General features: G+C 52.7%; 2 protein-coding genes across 4 annotated transcripts; both read left to right on the top strand.

The window, feature by feature from the left end:
- The first annotated feature begins 293 nt into the window (after positions 1–293).
- Positions 294–7,257, top strand: FASTKD5 (FAST kinase domains 5). 2 transcript variants are annotated; one of them, XM_033007056.2, is made up of 2 exons: positions 294–348; positions 4,508–7,257. In XM_033007056.2, exon 2 carries the CDS (start codon positions 4,546–4,548, stop codon positions 7,018–7,020), a length of 2,475 nt encoding a protein of 824 aa, XP_032862947.2. In that variant the 5' UTR covers positions 294–348; positions 4,508–4,545; the 3' UTR covers positions 7,021–7,257. The 2 variants fall into 2 exon arrangements, with proteins under 2 accessions (XP_032862947.2, XP_032862948.2); XM_033007057.2 differs by lacking the exon at positions 294–348 and adding an exon at positions 355–4,104.
- Positions 301–20,028, top strand: UBOX5 (U-box domain containing 5). Of its 2 annotated transcripts, none has more exons than XM_042807836.1 (5): positions 301–348; positions 11,453–11,549; positions 13,428–14,610; positions 17,521–17,682; positions 19,135–20,028. In XM_042807836.1, exons 2-5 carry the CDS (start codon positions 11,496–11,498, stop codon positions 19,338–19,340), a joined length of 1,605 nt encoding a protein of 534 aa, XP_042663770.1. In that variant the 5' UTR covers positions 301–348; positions 11,453–11,495; the 3' UTR covers positions 19,341–20,028. The 2 variants fall into 2 exon arrangements, with proteins under 2 accessions (XP_042663770.1, XP_042663771.1); XM_042807837.1 differs by lacking the exon at positions 301–348 and adding an exon at positions 6,408–6,514 and having other exon boundaries at positions 11,450–11,549.
- Positions 20,029–21,789: the final 1,761 nt, after the last annotated feature.

Below are 21,789 nucleotides of genomic sequence, written 5' to 3'. Positions count from 1 at the left end.
AAGCCCTGCGGAGCGTACTCCCGCGCTCAAGGCTTTATTTAAGCACCGATTGCCAACGCTTAAAGCCCCCCCCCCGCGCTCTTCCTCACAGCCCCGACATGGCGGCCTGCTTCGTGCCACGTGACACACCCCTCCCCGCGTCACGTGGCGGGGGGGGGGGGGGTGTAGCGGAGCCGCCGCTGCGCGGCGCCGGCGCCCCCTGCCGGCCGGTTCTTTCCCGCACCGCCCCGCTCGGCGCCCGTACGGGCCGGAAGTGCGTCACCGTCAGGTGACCGGAAGGCGGCGGGAGCGGCCTGGGCGGCGGGGCGGGCGGCAGGGCCAGGAGCGGCGGCGGGTCGCCGGGCCCCGGTGAGTGCGAGCGGGGCAGCGCGGGTTGCCGCCGCCCCGTTTTCCCCCTCCTCCGCGCCGCCCCACTCAGCTGGGAAGGGGGGAGGACGGGACAACGGCTCATGCGCGAAACCCCCTTCTCCCCAGCGCCAGGCCCGGGCGCGTGTAGGTGTACGTATCCTATAGCTATAGGTACGGCCGTGGGGGTGAGCAGCGGGGCGGCAAACCTGTCAGCGTGCGCTTCCCGCTTCCCGGGCCGGCGGGGGCTTCGTGGGAGGGGAGGGAAAACAAAACAACAGCAGAAAGAAAAAAAAAAAAAAACCAGTTAAAAAAAAAAAACAAAACGCGACGGGTTCGCACTCTGACGTCACAAGCCGTCGAGGTGGGGGGAAAAGAGCTCATTTTGTTTTTCTCTGCAGCTTCAGGCACAGGTGGTACCTGCGGGGCTCTTGGCCAAAACGAGCTGGTTTGCCCCCAGCATCGCCCTGCGCGGATCCGAAGTCCCTGATGCCGAGATACCCGGGGGGGGGGAGCGGCCCGGCGCGCTGCCGGGGCGGGCGGTCTCTTAGCACTAACCCTCTCGAGAGTTTTCCAGTGCTGCTGAAAGTCCCTCGGAGCATTTCAGCGGGTCTGGGAGGACAGACAGCACTTCAGGGAGCACCGAGATCCCCTTTCGCGGAGCTGATACGCTGAAAGCGGGTGGCATCCCTCCAGGAATGTTGTTTTCCTGGGTGCTCAGCTCACGCTCAGCTGTGCAGTTGCGCTCTTGGCCGAGAGCTCGGCTGCAAGTGTGACACGCAGGCACGTCCACAAAGACGTTTCCATCCCAGAGGACCTCCGCAAAGTGCATTCACAGCCTGCAGGGCCCAGCTCCAAAAGTCGCTTTCTGGCTGGCTTTTTGGAGTCACTGGAAGTGAAATTTCTGGAGAGATTTGCCCAGAGGTGGGAAGGAATTTGGCTGTGTACAAATGAGAAGTGCAGTGGGAGGAGGAAGGAAGGCTGATTACTCAGGGTAGCGGGAAGAGAGGGAAATCAAGGAGAGGAGTTAGAAGAGAAATGCTGTAGAAACTTTAAAGATCACAAAGATTTAGAATGGGGGTGGAAAGTCCTGGGTAAAAGGCTACTTGGAGCCAGCCTGTTCCGTGAAGTATCTTCACCCATGCCAACCTTGCTCCCCTGTGCGTGGTCTTCTCTCTCTTTTTTTTGTTTTCTTTTCTGGCTTTAGAGCAAGGGAAGAGGGAAACATTCTCTTTACTGAATAGCTTCCTAAATGCGTCACAGTTTAACGCGAAACTACACAGGCAGTGTTCTTAGCAGCGGGCGATGTTCGCCTTCGGCGTGCGAACATTGCGACTCTGATTTTCTGTCTTGGAAGTGGGGCTGCCGTCGCTGAGAGGGGTGTTTCTGGTAACAGCAGGGTGCTGAATTTTGTAGGTAGTACCACCTTTCAGCAGCAAATAGAAGTTTTAAATGAACGGTCTATCTCGCGGCAGTGCTCGCCTGTTTCTCAATAATAGAAAAACAGAAGACATGCAAAGTAGAGTCAGACAAGCGAGTCTCGGAAAGACTAGGTCAGATAAACCTCCTCCTGTCTGAGATCGTCTTTGCAGCTTGAACCAGCCCCTCTAAGTGTTCTTTGGGACAAGCTCTGCAGGGTGCTAGGAGTGGAGATGACACCGGAGGAGATGAGGTCTCCTTCCCCTGGTCACCGTGCAGATCTGAGCCTTCCCCACTTCACAGCTGCCTGTCTCCAGCCCCGTGAAGACGGCATCTGTCACTTGCGGCTGGTTCAGGCTGGACATCACAGCCAGTAGAGCCAGAAATTATATTTTCACCGAATGTTTCTTTGTGCTAAATGAGAGAGCATTGAAATCCAGCTCCTGCTTGCTGCCGCTGACGGCTTTGTGAGGCTGAGGCCATGCTGCAGCATCACAGCTCTTGGCTTGGATTTTCCTGTCCAGGTTCTGAGGGTCCTTTTCCTCAGAAGGGATAGAACCTAATCTGCACCAGGGGACTGCCTTGTGGTGTGCTTTGAGATACAAATAAGGTGCCCAGCAAGCTCAGCAGCATCTCACAATATCTATCAGCCATTTGCTAGTCATCTTAAAAGCACATGGGCCTCTTTCTTCTACGCTCCTTGTGTGGCTGTCTCTGGAAATCTTAATTGCATTTTGCCTTCCCTGTTTTTCCCTCCAGAGCCTCACGTTCTCAACCCAGGTTGCTTTTTTCACCTCTCCTGCTGGGATGGCTGAGAGGGTTACTGCTCTGGCAGCTTCTCACCCACCAGCTGACAGCTGCTGCCCCCAAGCTCTGCCCGTGAGGCAGAGGAGGCGAGATCTCTTCAGCTGCCTCAGTGCGAGTCGATGCAGTTGATCCCAGAGGGCTGAATTGAACCACTTGACTTTGCACTGGAGCAGGTTGGGAGCGCTCCCATGCCAACTCTGTGCTGAGATCCTGGCCTCGGACAGAAGCTGAGCCCCAACAAGACAGAGGTAAAGCTACCTGGTGAGAGAACAGTCTGCAGAGAGCAGCAGGCTGCTTGTGCCTGTGCCAGATCAGAGCCATCTTGCCTGCCTGTCTGCTCCTCTTAGTGCTTTTGCTGCCATGAGAGAGTTCGGGGTGCACAAGAGACAGCCAAGGCGGCTGCAGGGAACCACCCCTGCGACGGGCAGCACCTCACCTCTGGCACCAAGAGGGAGCAAAGACCATCACTTTGACTCTCCCTGTCCTCCCTCCCTTCCCATCTCATCCTTCCTTGTGAGGAGCTGATGCTTCACCGTTGCAATGTAGGAATAGATCATCTAATGGGTCACAAGATGGGGGGATTCTTATACTCACAGAAAAAAAAAAAAATTCCACCTTATGTTCAGCTAGAGCTGCTTGCTCCCATCCTGCTGCAGCCCTCCCTCACTCAGGTATCCTGAAGCCACAGTGTTCACCCCCCCTCTTCTTCCCCCAAGGTATCCATTTTGCTGCTGCAAAACTGAGTTTGCCTGCACCACCAGGACATCTTGATCTAGCCCTAACCGGGAAGCTGCATGCATAAGCAGAGCTCAGAGGGATGCCTGTAAAGGATTTATTTCCCCCATGTGGGGAGCACAGAAGCTAATGCGTCTTGTAGTGGCAGCGTCTCTGCCAGGCTTTGGCTTTCCCGATTGCTCGGAGCCCCGTGGTAGTGAGAGCACAGGGGACTTTAAAGAATTTGAAAGTGGTTGGTATCGTGCATCTTTGGGGTTGGCCAGATGTGGTGGGATATGGGTGTGTTGCACAGAGAGCTGACCTGGTGCTTTTTTTAAATCAGCATCTGAATCATCGTAAACAGGCTCGTTTGGCAACTTGTGCAGGCTGGCAGCACGCAGCTTAACTCCTGACAAATTTCTCATTCTCACCCTCTGTGCTGTAAATGGTTTAGGCAGGAGTTAGGAAGGCAGGAGGCATTTTTAAGCTTTCTGTACCCTAAAACTATGGGAAACGCTCCCAAGTCTGAAGTGTAGAGTTCTGTTCCCTCTGGTTCTCAGCTCGGGATGTAGCATCTCACAATGATTTGTCTTACTCGTTCTCCCACTTTGTTCTAGGGCCGCATTTCACCTAATCTTTATCTTCAGGTTATGGGCCAGCTTTCGCTCTGTGGACTGGTTTTGCGGAGGCTTTGCTCGCAGCCTCCACGTACTGTTTCCAAGTGCAAAGAGCAGTGCGGCACCCTGGATATTTCAACTTCTCGGGTGGTGGTTGGTGTTTCAGATCATGGTGACCAAAGTAGCAGAATGCTCTGTTTTGGTACGTAAAGTTTCCTGAAGCTGCAGCTCTCCTGCAGAAATATGTTTTCATTGTTTAGAATGAAAGAAAAGCAGTTTGGGTCTCCTAAAAAAATGAAAGAGAGATTACTTTTTTCTTAACTCCTGTAGTCCCTGCCAGGTTACTTGTAGCTGCTGAGTAGCTGGTAATACCCAACTGCCACGTACCCCAACTTCGGGTATGGCAGGTCACCTGGGTGCTTGTCTTGAACTGCCTTTGCACGAGGTGATGTTCATTAGTGGCTGCCTTACGGCTTTGCAGGGAAACGGCTGCCCTGGCTAGGGGAAACACTGGCATCGCCTCACTTTCTGTAGCGTAAAGGATAGATTAAAAAGTGCTTCGTGTTAGGTGGAAGCCACTCATTCTTCGTCTGCCCTTTTTTCAGTACCTGGAAGCAGTTCTGACCCCAGTAAATTGTGATCCATGGCTACCGTGCTAATATGCCGAAGATTTCCAAGACTGAGCAGGGTGACTACGTTTTCGACTACAGCCAAGTACAAGGCCGAGAGCGGAAGCAGCGAAAGTAAGCAGAAAAAGGAAGAGAACCCAGAAACAGCCAACACCAGAACCGAATCTGCGGCTACAATCCAGCTGCTGAGTCCACTGGACTACAGAGTATTGTATAATCCATCTGCCTATACCAAAAGCAGAGCTGCGTCCCAGCAGCATGCTGCTAGGAACAGTGGCCAGGCTCTCGGTGACACTTTCACCAGCCCTGGCACCGCGCAGGTTCAGCATACATTCAGTTCTGCCTCTTCTCAAGCTTTGCCACCCCTCAGAAATGCTCTGCCAAAGCTCGTGTCCAAACCACTCCCTGAGCAGACCGTCTCGGCGCACCTCTCGGTGGCCCAAATCAAGGAGGAAGCAGAAATGGAAAAAACAGAGATGCATGACTCCAAGGAGGACCCTCGCATGTTTCAGAAGGGGAGGCCTGAATACAGATCTCTCAGCTATGACAAGTGTGAGCCAGTAGAGACCCTTCCTTTAGAAGAAGGTGACTTGATTTTACACAGTGTGGCTGTATGCAAGGGCAGCCAGAGCCCAGGAACTATCACAGATTATTTTCACAAGCTGAGTTGCTTGCCAGTGGAACAACATGCAGCACTGGTGTCGGAACCCAGGTTTAATACCTTGTGTCACTGGGCTGTCAAAAACATGGGGTTGTTCAGCACTTCAGATCTCATTGCTATTTTAAAGGCTTGCGTTCGTTTGGTTGTTCCACCCACCCACCCTCTGCTGAATGCGTGCGAGAACGAATTCTGCCGGCGGGTGTGGGACATGAACCTGGACCAGCTGCTGCTGGTGGCCGATTGCTGGCGCTGTCTGGAGCGTAGCGTGCCTTCCTACCTGAGCATTTTGTTCAGCTGTGTCAACGTGAAGTGGAAAGACCTGGCTTTGCCCCAGTTTGTCCAGCTCGTTTATATCATAGGTGAAGGCCGGCGGTCACCCATGGACTTGATGCAGAAGGTGGAGAGCATGATTTTGAAGTACTTGGACTCCTTCACCTTGGAGGAGGTGGGTGCTATCTGCTTAGGGCTTTTCAAGTCCCTCAGTGGTATCTCTCACCACGTCATGAAAAAAATTGCAGACAGAGTATACCTGCAGATGGGAGACATGAGCACTTATGCTCTGGTGAACGTGCTTAAAATACTCCGCTACACCCGCATAAACCACTTACCCCTCTTGAAGGAACTTGGGAAGGTTATTCCCGCTCGGATTCCTACAACAAACATCCAGGGCATCATGCACATCACTCTTACTTGTTCATCCCTACACTACTTTGACGAAGGCATTATGGCTGCTGTAGCCATGTCTTTGCCTTCCAAGGTGACTTTCTGCCGAAGCAAAGATGCTGCCAAGTTCTTGTGGTCGTTTGGATGCTTGGACTATGAACCTCCGAACGAGGAGGAGTTTTACTCCAGCCTGATAGAGCAGATGCATAGAAAACTCCATGAGTTTGGGAAGTTTCCGGAGCATCTCCTTACTGGTTTGCTTGGCCTGGCGTTTGTCAAACGCTTCCCAGAGGAGCTGATAGACTATGCTTTGAGGGATGAGTTTGTCCAGAAAACGAGAGATAGTAAATATGAGCTCAAAAAGGACCTGTTCACCCTTGGTAAGAGTGTTGAAATTGAGTGCCCGAGCTACCAAGGCAGCCACCTTTCCCCTCAGCTTTATCAGGAGATCACTGAGATGGTTTTGAATTTTGCGGAGCAAGAAATCTATGTCAGGCCTGAAATTGTGGAAGCCACGTCTCTTCTCAAGAGCATGTTAGGTGGCCCAGAGTATGTGAAGAGCCACATGATCCTGCCTCACACGAGATCGAGTGATCTGGAGGTTCATTTGGCCATGGATGGACGTCCCATCCCTTTCAACTTAAAAGACCCTATTGCAGATAAGTACCCAAAAGACATCGGGGTTAGTCTAACGGATGACTTAATGACTCAGCTTATAAAAGGGAGCTCTAATAGCCAGTCTCCTGTGAAAGTGGAAAATGAAGCCAGGACTCCCGGTCAGGAGGGAGGGGAAGAAGCACTAACACCACGTGCAGGGGATCACGCTGCACTTTCAGGTGGAGCTCCTACTGCAGGCGGCAGATCGCAAGCTGAGCCTAAATCGGGGCGCTGTCTTGAAACCCCGCCATCTCTTACACTTCATCCCCAGCCTTGGGGGGTGAAGCTGGCTATTCAGGTGTCCAACCGAAACCACTACTGCTACTGCTCCAAGCGGCTCTTGGGGCTGCACCGCTTGAAACGGCGGCAGCTGCAGCAGCTGGGGTACGTGGTGGTTGAGCTTCCCTTCTGGGAATGGTTCCCTCTGCTCAAACGCACGCGTTTGGAGAAACTGAGCTACCTCCACTACAAAGTGTTTGACCCAGCGCTGCTTAGCAGGGCTGGCTAGTCTGATGTAGTGCTTGCTCAGAGGCTGACACGGCCTCCCAGATGCATCTCTCTTTCTGGTTACTGATTAAAATGGCCTCCGAGTGTTGGTTAAGTTTTTGGCAGGTGCTCTGTGTGCTTGGGCTGCCTTGCTATGTTAGCCAGTTCTGCTCTGCTGACAGTCATATGTCCCGCGCTTTCCTTTTGTGTGTAGATCCTCAAATGCTTCCGCGACAAATAAAAACTACTGTCCTATTAATTTTTCTCCATGATTACTTTTTTTTCGCTGCCCTAAATGAAAGTGAATGGATTTGGTGACTCTTGAGAGCAGAACAGTGATATTTGGTAGAGAATTGGAATGATTTTCAGTCATGAAGCTGACCCGGGTTCCAGGATCACACATAACGTATTTCCTTACTCTTTCCATCACCGTCGAGCTGCGGCTGGTGGGCACGCAGTCTGAGTTTCTCCTTTAGGAGCTGTGCATGAGCAGGACAGAGCGTGGAAGCTGAGTGGTGAGATGGAACCTGGGGCTGAGGGTTGGGTTGCTCTGACCCTGACATGTTAATTTTGTGCTCAGCTCTCAGCAGTGCCTGGCAGAGAGGAGTAACATCCTGTTGACACTGTGGCTAATGTCTGGCGCCAAATGGGGCCAGCAAATCCCCCTCGAGGTGATTCCCCTGCCTGGGTGACCGAGTCCTGTGCAAACTCTGGCTGTGTGGAGCATCTGCTCTGGAGACTGCTGGTTTCACCCTCCGTCACGTCTCACCATGTTATTTTCTTGTTCGGGATGTGGCACAGCGTCTTGATTTCTACACGCCATTCCGAGGACAGAGTTGCTGGCTTCTTCCTGAGCTTCTAGGTGGTGGTTCTCTCCGAGAGGAGGAACGTTTCTTGAGGTGTGCAGGGGAGGCTCTGGATCTGACTGTAGCCAAAGGGATTCTTTCACATGGAGCAGCGAGTGAAACTCCTGGTCCTGCTGCAAAAGGAGCCGAACTGTTCTGGCTGTTCTGCAGTGCGGTGTTTCAGGGCGTACTGAGATGGAGGATGGGGAAGAGAGCTGGCAGTGAGCAGGTGGTTGTCCCAAGACACAGATACTGTATATTAGCTCATTTTGGCTGCCGGGTTTAAAATGTCTGGGTTGTTTTTTTTTCCTCTCCCTTAAATACTCAGCGTTATGGAGCCGCTTAGTTCGTTGTCCACTATGCATGTTCCTTATTGCAGCAGCTCTGTAGTCTGATGTAGGACACCAGGAAGGCCCTTAGACTAGCTCCAAAAACCTTGGGTTTAGATGATGTGTCCAAATCCACAGAAGATCTTGCCGGCATAGAAGAGTACAGTCCTTCAGATCTGCACTTCTCCACCTCAGTCAAAAGTTCTTCGTTCACCTTAGGGCAAGCACACACTCAAGAAGGATGGACACTTGTGTGACGTCCTGATGGCACTTCATAGTCTTTGAGTCGTTTGTGGTCTTTGAGTCGTTTGTTTTGACAAGTAATTACTTTAGTAACGCAGTTTTGCGGCTGTTGTCTTTTTAAAGTGTTTGCAAATTCAGCACCTCCTTCGTGCCACAGCCACGTGAGTTGTCGCTAGCACGGGACACCTCCGCACACGTTTGGGGTGTAATGGGAATAGTAGCCATGGGAAACCACATCTGCTGCCCTGTACCATTCTTTTTTTCCAGAGTTTTTTATAGTCCGTATTTCCCCAGCTCTTGCTTTAGCCCAGGCTCTTTGCTAGAGGGGTCTTGGGCTCCCTGTCCCCATCTGATCCTGGCTGCTCGTCTGAACTCTTTCTCTCACCTGCTTTTGCCTGTCCCTGCTGATTCTTGTTCTCAGTCTGCTTCACTGGCCTCAGCAGCCCCTTTGCTTTCCTTTCACAGCGTGTCCAGCCAGTTCTTGCTTTCCTTCTTTACACGGAATCGTATCTCCTAGTCCTGATCTCATTCCAATTTCTCATTTAATCTGTCCCTTCATCCCCACTGTCTGTCTCCTGAGTTGCGTTTTCATGGGAAGAGTAAAAAAAAATACATCCATGGGTAAAAGCAACTCAGTGACCAGCTTTTGCTGTGAGGCAAGTGTAGCAGAGCTTTTCAGGAGAAGGGAGAGCAGTGACTTGAACATGCAGAATAACACATTTTCTTGCTGACAAGTTGAACCTGGAAAAATCAGCCTGAGTTGTTGAAGTCCATCAGGGTCACAAACAGGAGAAAATCCTATAAAATATACCTGTGTTATACACATAGCTCCTCATGCTGCAAAACAAGGAGGAACCGAATTGAAAGCAAGTTTAGTGAGAGAATAAATTGTTTGTAATTAACCAGAGCTAATTGCCACAGACCATTAAAAGCACGGTAAAAGAAGGATGAAGATTTAGGATTTAACCTCAGTAACAGCCTTAGGCTTAAAAGAAGACATGATTCTGTCCTGATCTTGCACCCATCTGTGATTTGCCTAGCACGAGGCAGTGCTATGAGGTAGCATGCCTGCGAGGGCCATAGGAGAATTTGGCATCTGCTGTAGGTGGGATCTCAGTAGCCAGTGGCTCATGAGAGTGAGTTCTTAAAACGATGGGTTTGCAGGGATGCAGAGGTGAAGGTGCCTTTCCCCGCTCACCGTCACTCAGGGAGGGTCTCACCCAGACTTGCTGACTGCAGATGCGCCGGTTTGGTCAGGTTGGAATGAAGTCTTCAGCCCAGGAAAGAGACGGGAAGCGAAATAGAACAGAGGGTGAACCCTGAGTCATTCCAAGACAGGGAGCAAAGAGTGCTGATTTGCCATCTTTTGTAATGCCAGCTCTGAGGGCCAAGCTAATTACCAGGCAACAGGTTCACAATGAACCAGAAAGAGTAGTTTTGTCGCACAGCCTGTAGTTAAACAATCAATCTTATTCCCACAAGATGTGGGTGCCAAAAGTCGAGCCAGTTTAAAATCCTATTTGAACAATTCCTCGCTGGCAGCCCTGCACTGGAAGCCTCTCAGGCTCAGAAAGCCAAGAGAGTATTGGAGGAGTGTTGGTTTGTGCTTGCCCTGTTCCTTTGTTCCCTCTTGAGGAGCAGGAATTGCTCCTGGTGTCTGTCAGATCAAATCCTGGGCTAGAAGGGGTGCTAGTCTGGCCTGCTGCAACTCGTGGGTTCAGACCTGCTTCGGTCAAGTATTGGCGTAGCCTTCAAGCAGGCTCGACTCGTATTTTGCTGATTTTTAGATGCAGGATTTGTACTTTCTGTACCACATTTCTCATTTCAGGCTGTTGCGCTCGGTCACCAGTGGACTGGGCTGCACCTGCACGCTTAGCAGGCAGGCAGAGCGAGCTCCTTCATGCTCTGCGTTTCGGTGGCCGGACCAACGTGTCCCCAGAAGGCCGGTTTCATTTCGGCTGAGCTAACAGCCTCAGCTGAAAATCATTAAGAGGCCGCTGGTTCTTGAGGAAAGAGGCAGGTTCCTGATTTGCAAGGTTGCCCAAGGCAATGGCATATTCAAACTAAGGTTAACCTAAGGTTAAAGCTCTTACCTCGCTGATAATTTCATTCTTAAAAGGGATCTGATATAACCAATTCAAGTCACGTTTTTTTCAATGGAAGAGAAGGTTTGTTCACTTGAGTTTCTTTCATGAACGTTGTTAGAAGACTCAGCAGGGCTGGTGCTCAGAGCACAATCTCCCTCAGAGTTATTAAATACCCTCTGCTCCCTTGGAGCGGTTAAATACCGATTATTAATATTTGTGTTTAATCTTAGCTTACACCTGAGGCTCCCGAAGCCCTCAAGAAATTTTTCTCTTTGCGGCAGCGGCGTGTTCGTGCTGCCCGGTGTTACCCTTGTCCCAAGAGGCCCCATCCGAGCTCGTCATGTTGGGGTGTTGTCCAAGAGCACAGGCAGGTCCTGCCTCAAACTGCTGAAGGCAGCAGCTCGACGTGGCATGGGGGGGGGGAACCGGGCACAGAAACAAAACGGGCAGGTCCAGCCCTCACGGTGGGGACGGAGACCGGCTCGTGCCTCGCAGCGGTGAGGGGCTGCGGCGCGGGGTGCCCTGGTCAGATCACGGAGCAGTCCACGTCCTCCAGGTCCGACTGAGGCTGCTGAGAGCTCACACCGATTCCTTTAGCAACCTCACAGGATATTTTTGATGCTTTATGTGTAAAACCTCCTGCATCTTTGGTAAACTTTCAGATCTAATTGCTACTCTATCCATAGGTAAGACTTTTTTAGTTAAAATAGACATTTTCTCTTTGATGTTTCTTCGGGGGTTCACTAATTAATAAATTGTTTTCTCTCGTATCCATCTCTCCACCACAGTCATTTGGGTTTATATTGGCTTTGTCTCCTGGACTCACATCTGAGCTGCGTTTTAGGAACTACTGAGCTTGTAATTCATACAGCCTGTGAAACACAAGATCCTTTCACTGTTCACTCATGTTCACTTTCTTTATTTTGCCTTTTTTTTTTTTTTCCCACAAGCTGAATCTGATGCTCAGAAAGTGAGCTCTCTCCAACTGCCAAGATGGTAATAAATGTCTGTCTCCCACAATTCAAGCCAAGAATTCACTGCAACAAGGTAAAATAATGATTGGGGCCGTGGGGTGTGCTTAGGGAGATGGAGGGATGGAGGGGTTAGGTGTGAGTGGCATGCTGGGCTGGCTGGGGCTGGGGAGGGCTTGTTCACTGCTCGTTTGTGATAATTAGCAGTGTTTCTGGAAGACTGATTTTTGTCTGGCCACACCAGGCTTTCCTGAGAAAACAAAGCAAAGGCAACTCACAGCAAACTCCCATCATTTTGTCTGGTCTGGCTGGTTCAGAGAGGGATTTTAACGTGGGAGGCTGGCTGTGTCCACTGGCAGCAGAAGCACTGAGGACAGATGCAATCCCAACTTAGACAAGGTGTAGGCTCATTAGTCTGCAGACCTGAGAGCATTTTTGTCAATTAAAATCATTTTCCAGTGATGTGGGAGGGTTGTGATTTGGGTGGGTTTGCTCTGTCTCCTGTCATTCTCAGCAAGGAGGTTTTGTGAACTGATGTGGGGAATTTGTCCTCCTGGTTCCCCTTCCCCTGTTGTGCTTCTGTCTTGAGAGTCACTGATGCGCGAGCACTATGAGAACCAGTGTCTGGGTGCTTGGAATCTGCAGCTTATGTGAAGATAAAGTGGAGCTGAAGGCTCAGTACTTTGAAAAATCAGTATTGAGAGGTTTTCCAGAAGTTACTCTTAAAAATTTGTTTGGTCCTGTCTGTTCTTTGGCCAGCATCTGCCATGTGGTGTTACAACACCATATACCCTCGTGTGACTGCTCAGATGTGAGACAGACTAATTGTTGGAGGGGAAAAGCCCTAATTTTGCAGGTTCTCATAACAAGACAATGTTATGTGCTTACCGGTATGTGTGCTTTGATTTGAGATACCTTTTTCCCTCCAGTATTACAGCTTTCCCTTTGTCCAGTGGAATACACAGCTCTTGACAATGTTTCCTGAAGTTACAAGTACTTATGTTTTCACTCAGCATCATCAGAATCTCTTAGGAACTAACTCAGTTTTCAAAGCCATTTTTTAATTGTTAAGTCTCCCCACCAACTCACACCCCGAAATCTAAGACAGCCTTGGATTTGTAAGTATTTTGTGTTGTAAAAACAGGTGTGACCATCCAGCTGGGTGGTGTGCTGGGAGACCCGGCCATGCTACTGAGGTTTGGTGTGCCTGTTGTGATCAGGAGGGTGCAGAGTGACCCTATTAACCAGGCGGAATAACTAGATATGCCTTGCTGTTATTTATTCATTTAGCAAGTGCTGCAGGATTTTTTTAGGCCCCGGGGCTTCCAGGAAAGGGAATGGGGTAGAGCCTGTCTGCTTGGGAGCAGACCAGAGGGTGGGATTGCGTCTTCTGGGAGACACGAGGTGGGGCCCGGGCTGGTTAGATGGATCTCCCACAGCGATGGGTAGGGTTGATCCCAGAGCAGAAGGCAGTCAGCTAGCTGACCTCCAGAGGTTTCCCTAGGATCCTGGAACCGCGTGGTTTGGAGCCTGTTTCCACATGGCAGGATAAGCTGACGTAATATTTCACCGCTGCCGAAGGAGAGGAGGCTCCTGTCTCCTCCATGCTCTGCTCCCAGCCCCACCCTCCCACTTGATTTAGTTCACTGACCGAGCCAAAACCACAAACTGTCCATAATTTTCCACTCTTTTAGCAGTTAAATCAGCTCTGCAAATGGCTGGCCAGGTAGCAGAGGTCGCAGAGAAGAGCGGATGGGGACCGTGTGGCTGGAGGAGGGTGGGAGTGGGTCTGCTCTGCCTCCGCAGCCAGGATCTCCTGTGTTGTCTCAGCTCCACATGAAACCGCAGTCTTGGTTGCTAGTTGATGTCATCTTGTGAATCTGCATAAATGCTTGTGAGATCGGTTTCCTTTTCTTGCTTCAAATTAAATCCGTTTTTTTTCCCCGAAACACAGATCTCTGCTGATGGTTATGAAGTGGAGAATCTGATCTCCGAAGACCTGGCCAGGAGAAATCGTGGTTTCCGCAGCGAATACTTCATCAAACCTCCAGTCCACGTCACGATCTCTTTTCCCTTCAACATCGAGATCTGCAGGATTAATATCGACATCTCATCCGGGGGATACCAAACCTTCTCTGGGCTCGAAGTTTACACCTCTACCTCATGCAATAAAACCTCTTGGCAGAGCCCTGAGGGTCAGTTCTCAGGTCTGGCTGGTCAGCCTGTGTCAGACAAAGACACTTTCACACTGGTGGGCAAAGCTGTCTTAAAAAATCAAAGCAAAGTGACGTTCGGCCACAGAGGCTTCAAGCCGAGGCCTCCCTTTCAACAGATGGAAAATGTCTTCTCCTACCCTGGCTCTGCATCTCAAGACCTCTGGAACAAAGGGCCTGCCTCGCTGAGCAACGTGTCGCACTTAAAAATCTGCATCACCCACGTGGCCGGGGGCGGCCTGCCTTGCATTAAGAGGCTGGAGGTGTGGGGACAGCCTGCCAAATCCTGCCCGCAGGAGGTGATCGAGGGTGTCTTTCAGGTGGCCTCCCAGTTCTTCGCCCAGGATGCCGGCAGCCTCAAGCCGGAGCTTTGGACGCCGATGGAGAGCGACTGCGTGCCCTTCAGCGCCAACGACAGCGAGCAGCAGACCCTCCGCAAGCTGGTGGATGTCGTCCAAGACATCCCCGAAGAATTCCTGGATCCCATCACTCTGGAGATCATGACCTTCCCCATGCTCCTGCCCTCCGGGAAGGTGATCGACCAAACCACCTTGGAAAAATGCAACCGGAGTGAGGCGTCTTGGGGCAGGGTTCCCAGCGATCCTTTCACTGGGGTGGCCTTCAGCCAGCACTCGCAGCCCCTACCTCACCCTACCCTCAAGGCCAGGATAGACCACTTCCTCCTGCAGCACAGCATCCCTGGCACCAACCTGCTCGGGAGGGCTCACGCCTCCGAAACGCTCGTACCTTCTTCCATAACAATGTCTTCTCTGAAAAGGAAAATGGACTGTATGGATCAGAGCTCCGTGCAGCCACCTTATTTTTCTTCTACTCACTTACTTGTCACGTCTACCTCAGAGAATAGTGCTAAAAAAATGAAAACTGACAATGACTCGCACTTGATCCAGATGGACTGTTCGACAGGTATCGTGGCTTCCTAAAGTCACTTGTGTTTCTGGAGTGTCTTGACAGCCTGGGGCCAGGTTTTCAAGTCAGGAGGGCCCAGTACGGATCCCCATCCTGCCTCTGGAAAGCTTTAAGGCTGTTGTATTTTGCTCTGGGTAGATGTTGTAGAAGTCAGGTCATCGTCTCATTCACCTCCCCTCTCCTCAGCACAACCTGCCATCTCTGGATGGCGCCTGTTCCCATTTGTTTCACCTTTTCCTCATCTCTAGGCTCGTCGTTCTCATTGTGTTACCTGTGCAGGCTGTTTCAGAGCCCTCTGGTTTGCTCAGGCCACTGTGTTTCCCTCTTAGTTTGTATTTCTTCTTCATCCTTGCTTTCAAGCCACTGCCCGTGTGGAGACAACGTTTTTATCACACTGTGCTGGTTTGAAGTTTCTTTATCGCGGGTGATTTATTATCTCAGCCATCCACCATGTTCTTCCATCAGCCAGAAAATAAGCAACAGCAGGAAAGGAAATGTCTGGTGATGCAGTGGTGATGGCACGGGGAGCCCGGGCTGGTGTGGATCTTATCAGCAAGGAGTGAGCTGGGGAGGAAAGCGGAAACGGGGCACTAATCCTGCTCCCGGATTTCCCTGGCCAGGCAGTGCCAGCCTGGGCTGCTGGTGCAGCTGGTTCCCTGCACCCTCGGCGTCGTTGCAGGGGTTGTGTCCCCAGGAGCTTCTCACGGGGCTGCCCTTGCTGTGGCAGAGGCTGGGCTCGGGGAGCGTGCGGCTGCACGGCCTCCGGTCTACGCTAATCTTAGCGCAGCGGCGCGAGGGCTTGGAACAAACGGCAGCAAGGGGGTTGCAGGCAGTGCTGCCTTTGGGGCGGGGAGGAGAGGGCAGCACAGGCTGCGAGAGACTTGTACAGGGATGGCAGTTAATGCAGAAAACCAGGTAGAGACATCAGACGAGGGACGTGGCTTACGTCTACAGGGGAGGGAAATGGGCACTGGTTTCCTTCCATCCTTGCTTTTCTCAGTGATCTGGTAGCAGCGCTGCTGGACGTGAGCTCCAGGAGGCAGGCAAACAGTCCAGACTTGCAGGCCTGAGATAAATTCCCTGAAAAGCTGAGTGCTTTCCCCCACCTCGGTTGCCAGCCATACCACAGCTACCGACCGGGCAGCGCAGACACACCGAGGGATCCCCCGAGCGCTGGGAGTGTGGGATACTCTGTAGGTCCAGCAGCGTTCATGTGGTGGGGCAGGCAGGGCTGCTGAAGAGGGGACAGCCTTTAGAAAGCAAAGGTGATCTGTAGGTTAAATACCGAGGAGATTCACATCTCTCTCCCCAAAATCTGTTCGCTCTTTGCAGTTTATTCTCTAATGACTGGGACCTTCAGCCTCCAGTCTGTGGCGAAGAGCCTCCCAGGCAATTGCTTCTCTTAACTCTCTCGCCCAAATCCACATCTATTTTGCCGTTGTTTGCTTTCTCCCTTGTTGGCACAGGAATTCCTGAAGCGAATTGGAGTTGCTGGCAGTGCAGCTGTTCTGTGGCTGTAACTGTGCTGCACACAGCAACGCTTCTATCTTCTCTCTGGTACCGTTAAACTGAGTTACTGCTTTAGGTAATAATCCCACTGGGGGAGGAAGGTAAACTTAAGCTGGGAGGTGGGAAGGAGATGTCTTTAGCAGTCTTGGATTTAGATGAGCTTGAAGAGAGCAGGCGTGTCTGAGGCTGTTGCAAACAGTCTGGTCTGAGTAGGGCGGTACAAACACACGGTGCACAGGTATCTTCTGGCCACGTAAGGGCTGTGTCTCTAGGCAGGTAAGTCGAGTTTTCTTGTGTTCTTTAGTGGTCTGTAACATGTCAAAAGGTGCCCCACAGCTTCTGACTGCTGTTCATGCCTGCTGGTACCTGTCGCTCCCTTAATTTTTCTCCCCAAATTGCTCAAAAAATGTTTTGAGGAAAAAGCTTAGGCAGTCATTTGATTTCAAACAAATTCTTTAAAGACTGGGTTGAAAATAATTGCTGTTTGGTGGTATTGGGAAGAGTAGAAAGAAGTCAGACTGCACATTTCTGCTCTGATTTCTCAGTCTAGACCTCGTGCCATGTTTTAGGAGGAATCATTAGTTAGTTTTATCGCGGAGGCGTGTAACAGCCCCCGCTGGGGATGTGCCCTGGCCCCAGAGGAGCAGGGACTGCCCTGCGGGGTCCCGCAGCTCCCAGGGGAGCCATGCCAGTACATAAATAAAAGCACAGTGCTCAGCCCAGGGAGCTGGTGCTTCAGTATTTCATCAGCCTCGATTCCTGTAGCAAATGTGCAGCGCTAATTCAAAGGTCTTCCTCTGGGAGATGGATTTAACAGAATTAGTGATGCAGACAACGTTTCCTTAATGCACAGTCTTAATTAACGCCTTCAGTATCGCACAGGACAGAACGCTGCGGGGAAGGGTCCGACCCTGTGCCTTTGGCTTTATCCCTCGACTCAGAACTGGAACAGAGAGAAAAAAAAAAAAGAAGTCCCTCAGATTTTATTAGCATCTTAAAATGTTCCTGGTTAGCTGCACTAAGCAAACCTGGGAGCGCTGGGCTGGGACCTTCGGTGGAGCAGGCTGAGGGAGAGAAACAGGTTTCTGGATTATTTGGTGTTTTGCCCTTTTTCAGACCTGCAGATAGAAGCTGGCACCTGAATGTTTGTTGACACTGGGGCATGACATGAATAGCTGACAGTAACCTGTGGGACTTTTCATCTTTAGGACCCAGAGGAGATGAGGCACTACGTCCCCATCCTGGCACCCTCAGGGGGGAAAACAGACCTGTCAAGGCAACAAAAAACTCCTAAAATCCCGAGTGTTGTCCCAGAGGTTCAGAGGCAAAGCAGCATTTCTGTTGCCTCTTCTTTTTTTCCTGGCATCTGCTTCTTCGAGCTTGTGCTTCTCTTTGCAGACCTGGTCTCTCACGAACAAAAACTGTCGGCGAGTTTGGACACTGCCTTGAACTCGGCGCTCAGCTCAATGCCCTCGTTTACGGCCAAGCTGATGAAAAGCCAGCAGCAGGCGCAGAGCGAGGGAGGCTGCAGCAGTTCCTGGGGCGTGGGCACCCTCCTCGGTAAGCAGCCTCTGGGTCGCCTTTGAGAGCGAGAGACAACTCAGACTGGGTTAACAGGGAGGGTTGTGCTGCTGCTCGGCATCTTTGTATGCCCCTTCAGACCCCAAAATATTGTATATTCGATAGAAAAATACTATGCTGTCTCCCAGCAAGTTTTGCATAGCAATCCCTAACTCCTGCTTTTTTATCTCAGCGGTTTTAATGCTTTATTCTCCCGGTGAGGCAGGTTAAACCTTGTTGGCCCCCAGAAAGTGAGGTGTATTGTCTGTGTCCGCAGTCAGAGCAAGCTGGAGCGTGAGCCCTGGGATTTGCCGGTGGTGGTGGTGGTTGTCCCTTGTCTGCCCTGGATGTGTCACGCTGGGACGGGGTTGGTTCAGGCTGAGGGGGTGGCCCCGCGTCAAGGCCTGGGCTGTTCCCACCACTCTGTGATTTGGGCCGAGTGGCTTAAACGTTGGCCGGGGGCTGCCCAGAGCAAACTGGGGGAGCTGCCACCTGCGCGGAGAGCGAGCCTGGTGTGGAGGCGCAAGCTGAAGGGGTGTAAACCAAGCAAATACCATGCAGCATGCTGACCCTTAGCAGGAACGGGTCCCGGTGCCCCACCTCACCGGCCGGCCAGCCAAGCGCGTGCCCAGAATCCCATCAGATTTGAATATATCCAGGCCAGGCTGTTGAGTCCTTGCAGCTTTACATCCCACCCGATGCTTAATCCAGCCGCGTACACGTTCCCAAAATTCTTTCTTCGGGGTTGCAAGGAATCGTTGAACCTTCCTACGTCCCTCCGCAGGCTGATGCCTGAACTTCTGGCTTGCTCCTCTCCCCTGCGCGAGGATCTGCCCGCTCGTGGCAAAGAGGGTTCAGAGAGACCCTGAGGAAGGGCCGGGGCCGTGCAGCTCTCGGCGGCTGTCTCTCTCTCTCTCTCTCTCTCCAAATAGCTTACGCTGTTTCGCAGCGACATTAAGCTATTAAGCTTTTTCCTGTCCCCTTTAAAATTGCTGCTGCTGAAGAGTCGACCGAGCAGCCATGGATAGGTAGCGTGTGACAGGAATGCAAAGCGATCCCTAAAGCGCTCCACTCGGGAATCAGTTTTAATCCGAGCGTTGGAAAAGCGGAAAGGGAGGCCCGGTTTAATCTCGGTAAAAGTGAAAAAAGCCCTTTACAGTCATCTGGCCTCGATGAAAAGCCTGATGTGGTGCGAGTGCTGCCGTGATCCAGCCCCTTCCGAGCACCCCCCTGCCCCAGAAGCCGGGCCGGGCCCCCCCCTTTCCCTTAGGGTAGCGACAGAGCAAAAGAGCCACGGTCCTGAGCCACGAGCGGCTGCGGAAAGCGGGGCCCTCGGCTCGTAGGCAGGATCAGGCCCGTAAGGGGTGGCCTTGTCACCCCCCCCCACCCCCCCCACCCCCTCCTCCTCCTCCTCCTCCTCCCCCCGAACCGCTTCTCCTGTCGCCTTTGCAGAGCACGGCAGGAGCAGCCAGACCCAAGGATGCGCTTCGTGCGGCAAAACCTTCTCGTCTTATTTCAAAACGGAGCCCGTTTACCAGCTCCCCTGCGGCCACCTGGCGTGCCGCCCCTGCTTGGCCGAGAAGCAGAAGCCCCTGGTGCCGTGCGGGAGTTGTAAAAGGCCGGCGGCCACGCAGGACGTCAGGCGGGTGCACTTCTGAGGCCGCGGCTGCCGGGAGGGCCGAGAAGAAGGAGCTGCTGCCGTTCCCCGCGTCTGCCTTGGGCCGCAGGAGGACGAGAGCTTTGCCGGCGGAGAGGGCTTGGTCTTCTCGTGCTTACAGAGTAGTTGGGGGGGGGGTGGGGGGGGGTGGGGGGTGGGGGGTTTAGAGCATCGCGCCAGAGCAAAGCGATCCGAGGATAATAAAAGCCATAGCTTCTTTAACAAGGAATATGTATTTATACAGAACTGATTCCCACCTGTCGCACCCGCCCTCTTACCGCCCTCCCAGTGGCTCAGTGGTTTTAGCATAGGTGCCTTTCGGACTGCGAGTTTAGCTTCCCCGTGGGTTAAAACCGTTTACGTGTTTGACGAGCAGCCGTTCGGGTCGCGGACCAGGCGAAGTCCTTGTGACGGACAACACGCGAGCTACCCGACTTCTCCCCTGCCCCGCCTCGCCCCCCTCCTCCCCGCGGGAGCACGTCGTCCATCCCGGAGTCCAGGCAGCCACGAGGAGAGGCCGTGGTTAATGCGTGGGTAACCGGCAGGGATCTCGCCCCGCTCGCACGAACCCCTGCAGAAAAGCCATCGCGTTACACCAAACGTCGCTCTCGGTTGATGTCGTGTGACTGGACCAGGCCCCCGTCTGGCTGATAGACATTTAAGCCTTAATAAAATTATGTTCAAAGTCAGGTTCTCTTTCTGACTCGTAATTGGTCTCGTCGTGCGGCTTAATGGTGTCGTGGAGTGAATCTCTTTGCGGAGTACTGAATAAATGGGCTGGAAAAAGCTAAGGCGACACAAAGGAGCTGCAGGGCGGCAGGGTTCGGCGGCGTTAGCAGCTGCGGGGACTGTCGCAGGCTTGAGACTCAGAGCCCTAAACCCGAGGAGGTCTGGCCTTCAACGAGCTGTTCAGGAGAAAGCCACAAGGAAAATCACGTTCTGTCACCAGCGTGTGGACGCGCCGAGGGTGAGGCGACAGCAGAGGGGTTTGTCACCCGTACAGCCCCCTGCTGTTGCCACTTAATTGGTAATTTCTCCGCGGAGCAGATGTCACTCGCTGATGTTCTGTGCCAGTTTCTCTGGGGTAACGAGCCTCCAGCTGACTCAACTCACCTTTGCCTGTAATACCTTTCTTCTCTCTTCAAAGGCACCTGCGTGCTGAGCAACCCATAATGTTCGTGGCTTTTTGGTCAGGGGAAATAGCAGTGTCTCATCAAGCAGCGGAAACATGGCTTCGTATCAGCACCCTGCTCTTTGTCTGCGTCAGCGGGAGTTTATAATCCACCTCCATTTGCAGCAGAAGTAGGAAGTCCCCCATCTTTAAATAATAAACTGTTAGGGAATAGGCAAAAAAAAAAAAAATCTTAAAAATCCCACGGTTCAGAGGCAGCAAAAATCCTCCTCATCCTGCGGTGGTGTCGCGTTTGCAGTGAACCAGCCCGCTGTGATTCAGCTCTCCCACCTCCTCCGGGCAGCGATCGCTGCCGCCGGAGCTCCCCAGCCGCGCGCCCATCTCGTCCTTCCCCTGGCGCTAACGAAACCCACCCCCCCACCCCGGCATCCTCCAACCCCAAGCCGCTGCCTCAGCCAAAAGCCTCTCCTGCCCCCCCCCAAAAAAAAAAAAAAAAAAACAAAATAAAGTTCTGCGTGATATCCTGCCGGTGGGCAGCGGCTCAGGGCTCGAGGGCGAGTTCGCTCTCCGGAGAGGGACGGGGAGCGAGCGCGGAGCAGGGGTTGGGGTGGCATCTGATCCGACCCCCTGCTCAGACGAGGGCTCATCTCCACCTTCCATCACGTTTCTCAGAGCCTTCATCCACCCAATCCTCCTCCTCAATCCTCCAGGACCCTTTAGCAGCAAGTTTTGACCCCCCCTCCCCCCCGTGGCCCCTCTCGCTGATGGCCCAGGGCGGGCGAAGGGACGGACGGACGTCCCTCTGCGCCCACCTGGTTGCTTAGGGAAGGAGTGTGCAGCCCCCCCGGCTGGGTGTGAGCCCTCCCGATACCTCCCCTTGCACACGAGCGGGGCACCAACGCCTCTGTGGGCAGCCCAGACCCTCTCTGCACCCCGAGAAGACGGGCTCGGGGCGGGGTGACACGTTCCCGTGGGGTCTTCTGCCAGGACCCACGGCAATTCCCCCGAAGCTCCCACGCAGCTGCCAACCAGCGAGTTTATTTCCCGGCCCTGAGCCCGGCTTCAGTTCGGGAGGTGGGGGGGGGGAACGGCCTTTGATTGAAGGCCTGAGCAATTTCCTCTCACGCTCTCCTTCAAGCGCTTTTAGGAGGACAAATCCATCATCCCTTGTTGGTCGGTGACCTCCCGACCGTGACGTCTGCGCCCCGGCGGGACGGATTTGGGTGGGCAAGTCACCAAGGCAGCGGCCTCAGCGAATCTCGACGTTCGCGCTTCCTTTTAAACGAGCAACAAAGCTGTTTTCCACCGCGTCATGGAA

The sequence above is a fragment of the Tyto alba genome, unplaced genomic scaffold (genome assembly GCF_018691265.1).
Source record: "Tyto alba isolate M040663 unplaced genomic scaffold, T.alba_DEE_v4.0 Super-Scaffold_6, whole genome shotgun sequence".
Taxonomy (NCBI): Eukaryota; Metazoa; Chordata; class Aves; order Strigiformes; family Tytonidae; genus Tyto; species Tyto alba.
Note: the sequence above shows the minus strand (reverse complement) of the source record. Positions and strands in the feature narration are given on the sequence as shown.

What these genes read in the sequence shown, in the direction of transcription:
- FASTKD5 (XM_033007056.2), top strand. Translation starts at nt 4,546, where the DNA reads ATGGCTACCGTGCTAATATGCCGAAGATTTCCAAGACTGAGCAGGGTG.
- UBOX5 (XM_042807836.1), top strand. Translation starts at nt 11,496, where the DNA reads ATGGTAATAAATGTCTGTCTCCCACAATTCAAGCCAAGAATTCACTGC. An exon ending in CAAGAATTCACTGCAACAAG is followed by an intron (nt 11,550 to 13,427) that starts GTAAAATAATGA and finishes CCCGAAACACAG; the next exon opens with ATCTCTGCTGATGGTTATGA. An exon ending in CCAGATGGACTGTTCGACAG is followed by an intron (nt 14,611 to 17,520) that starts GTATCGTGGCTT and finishes TTCTCTTTGCAG; the next exon opens with ACCTGGTCTCTCACGAACAA.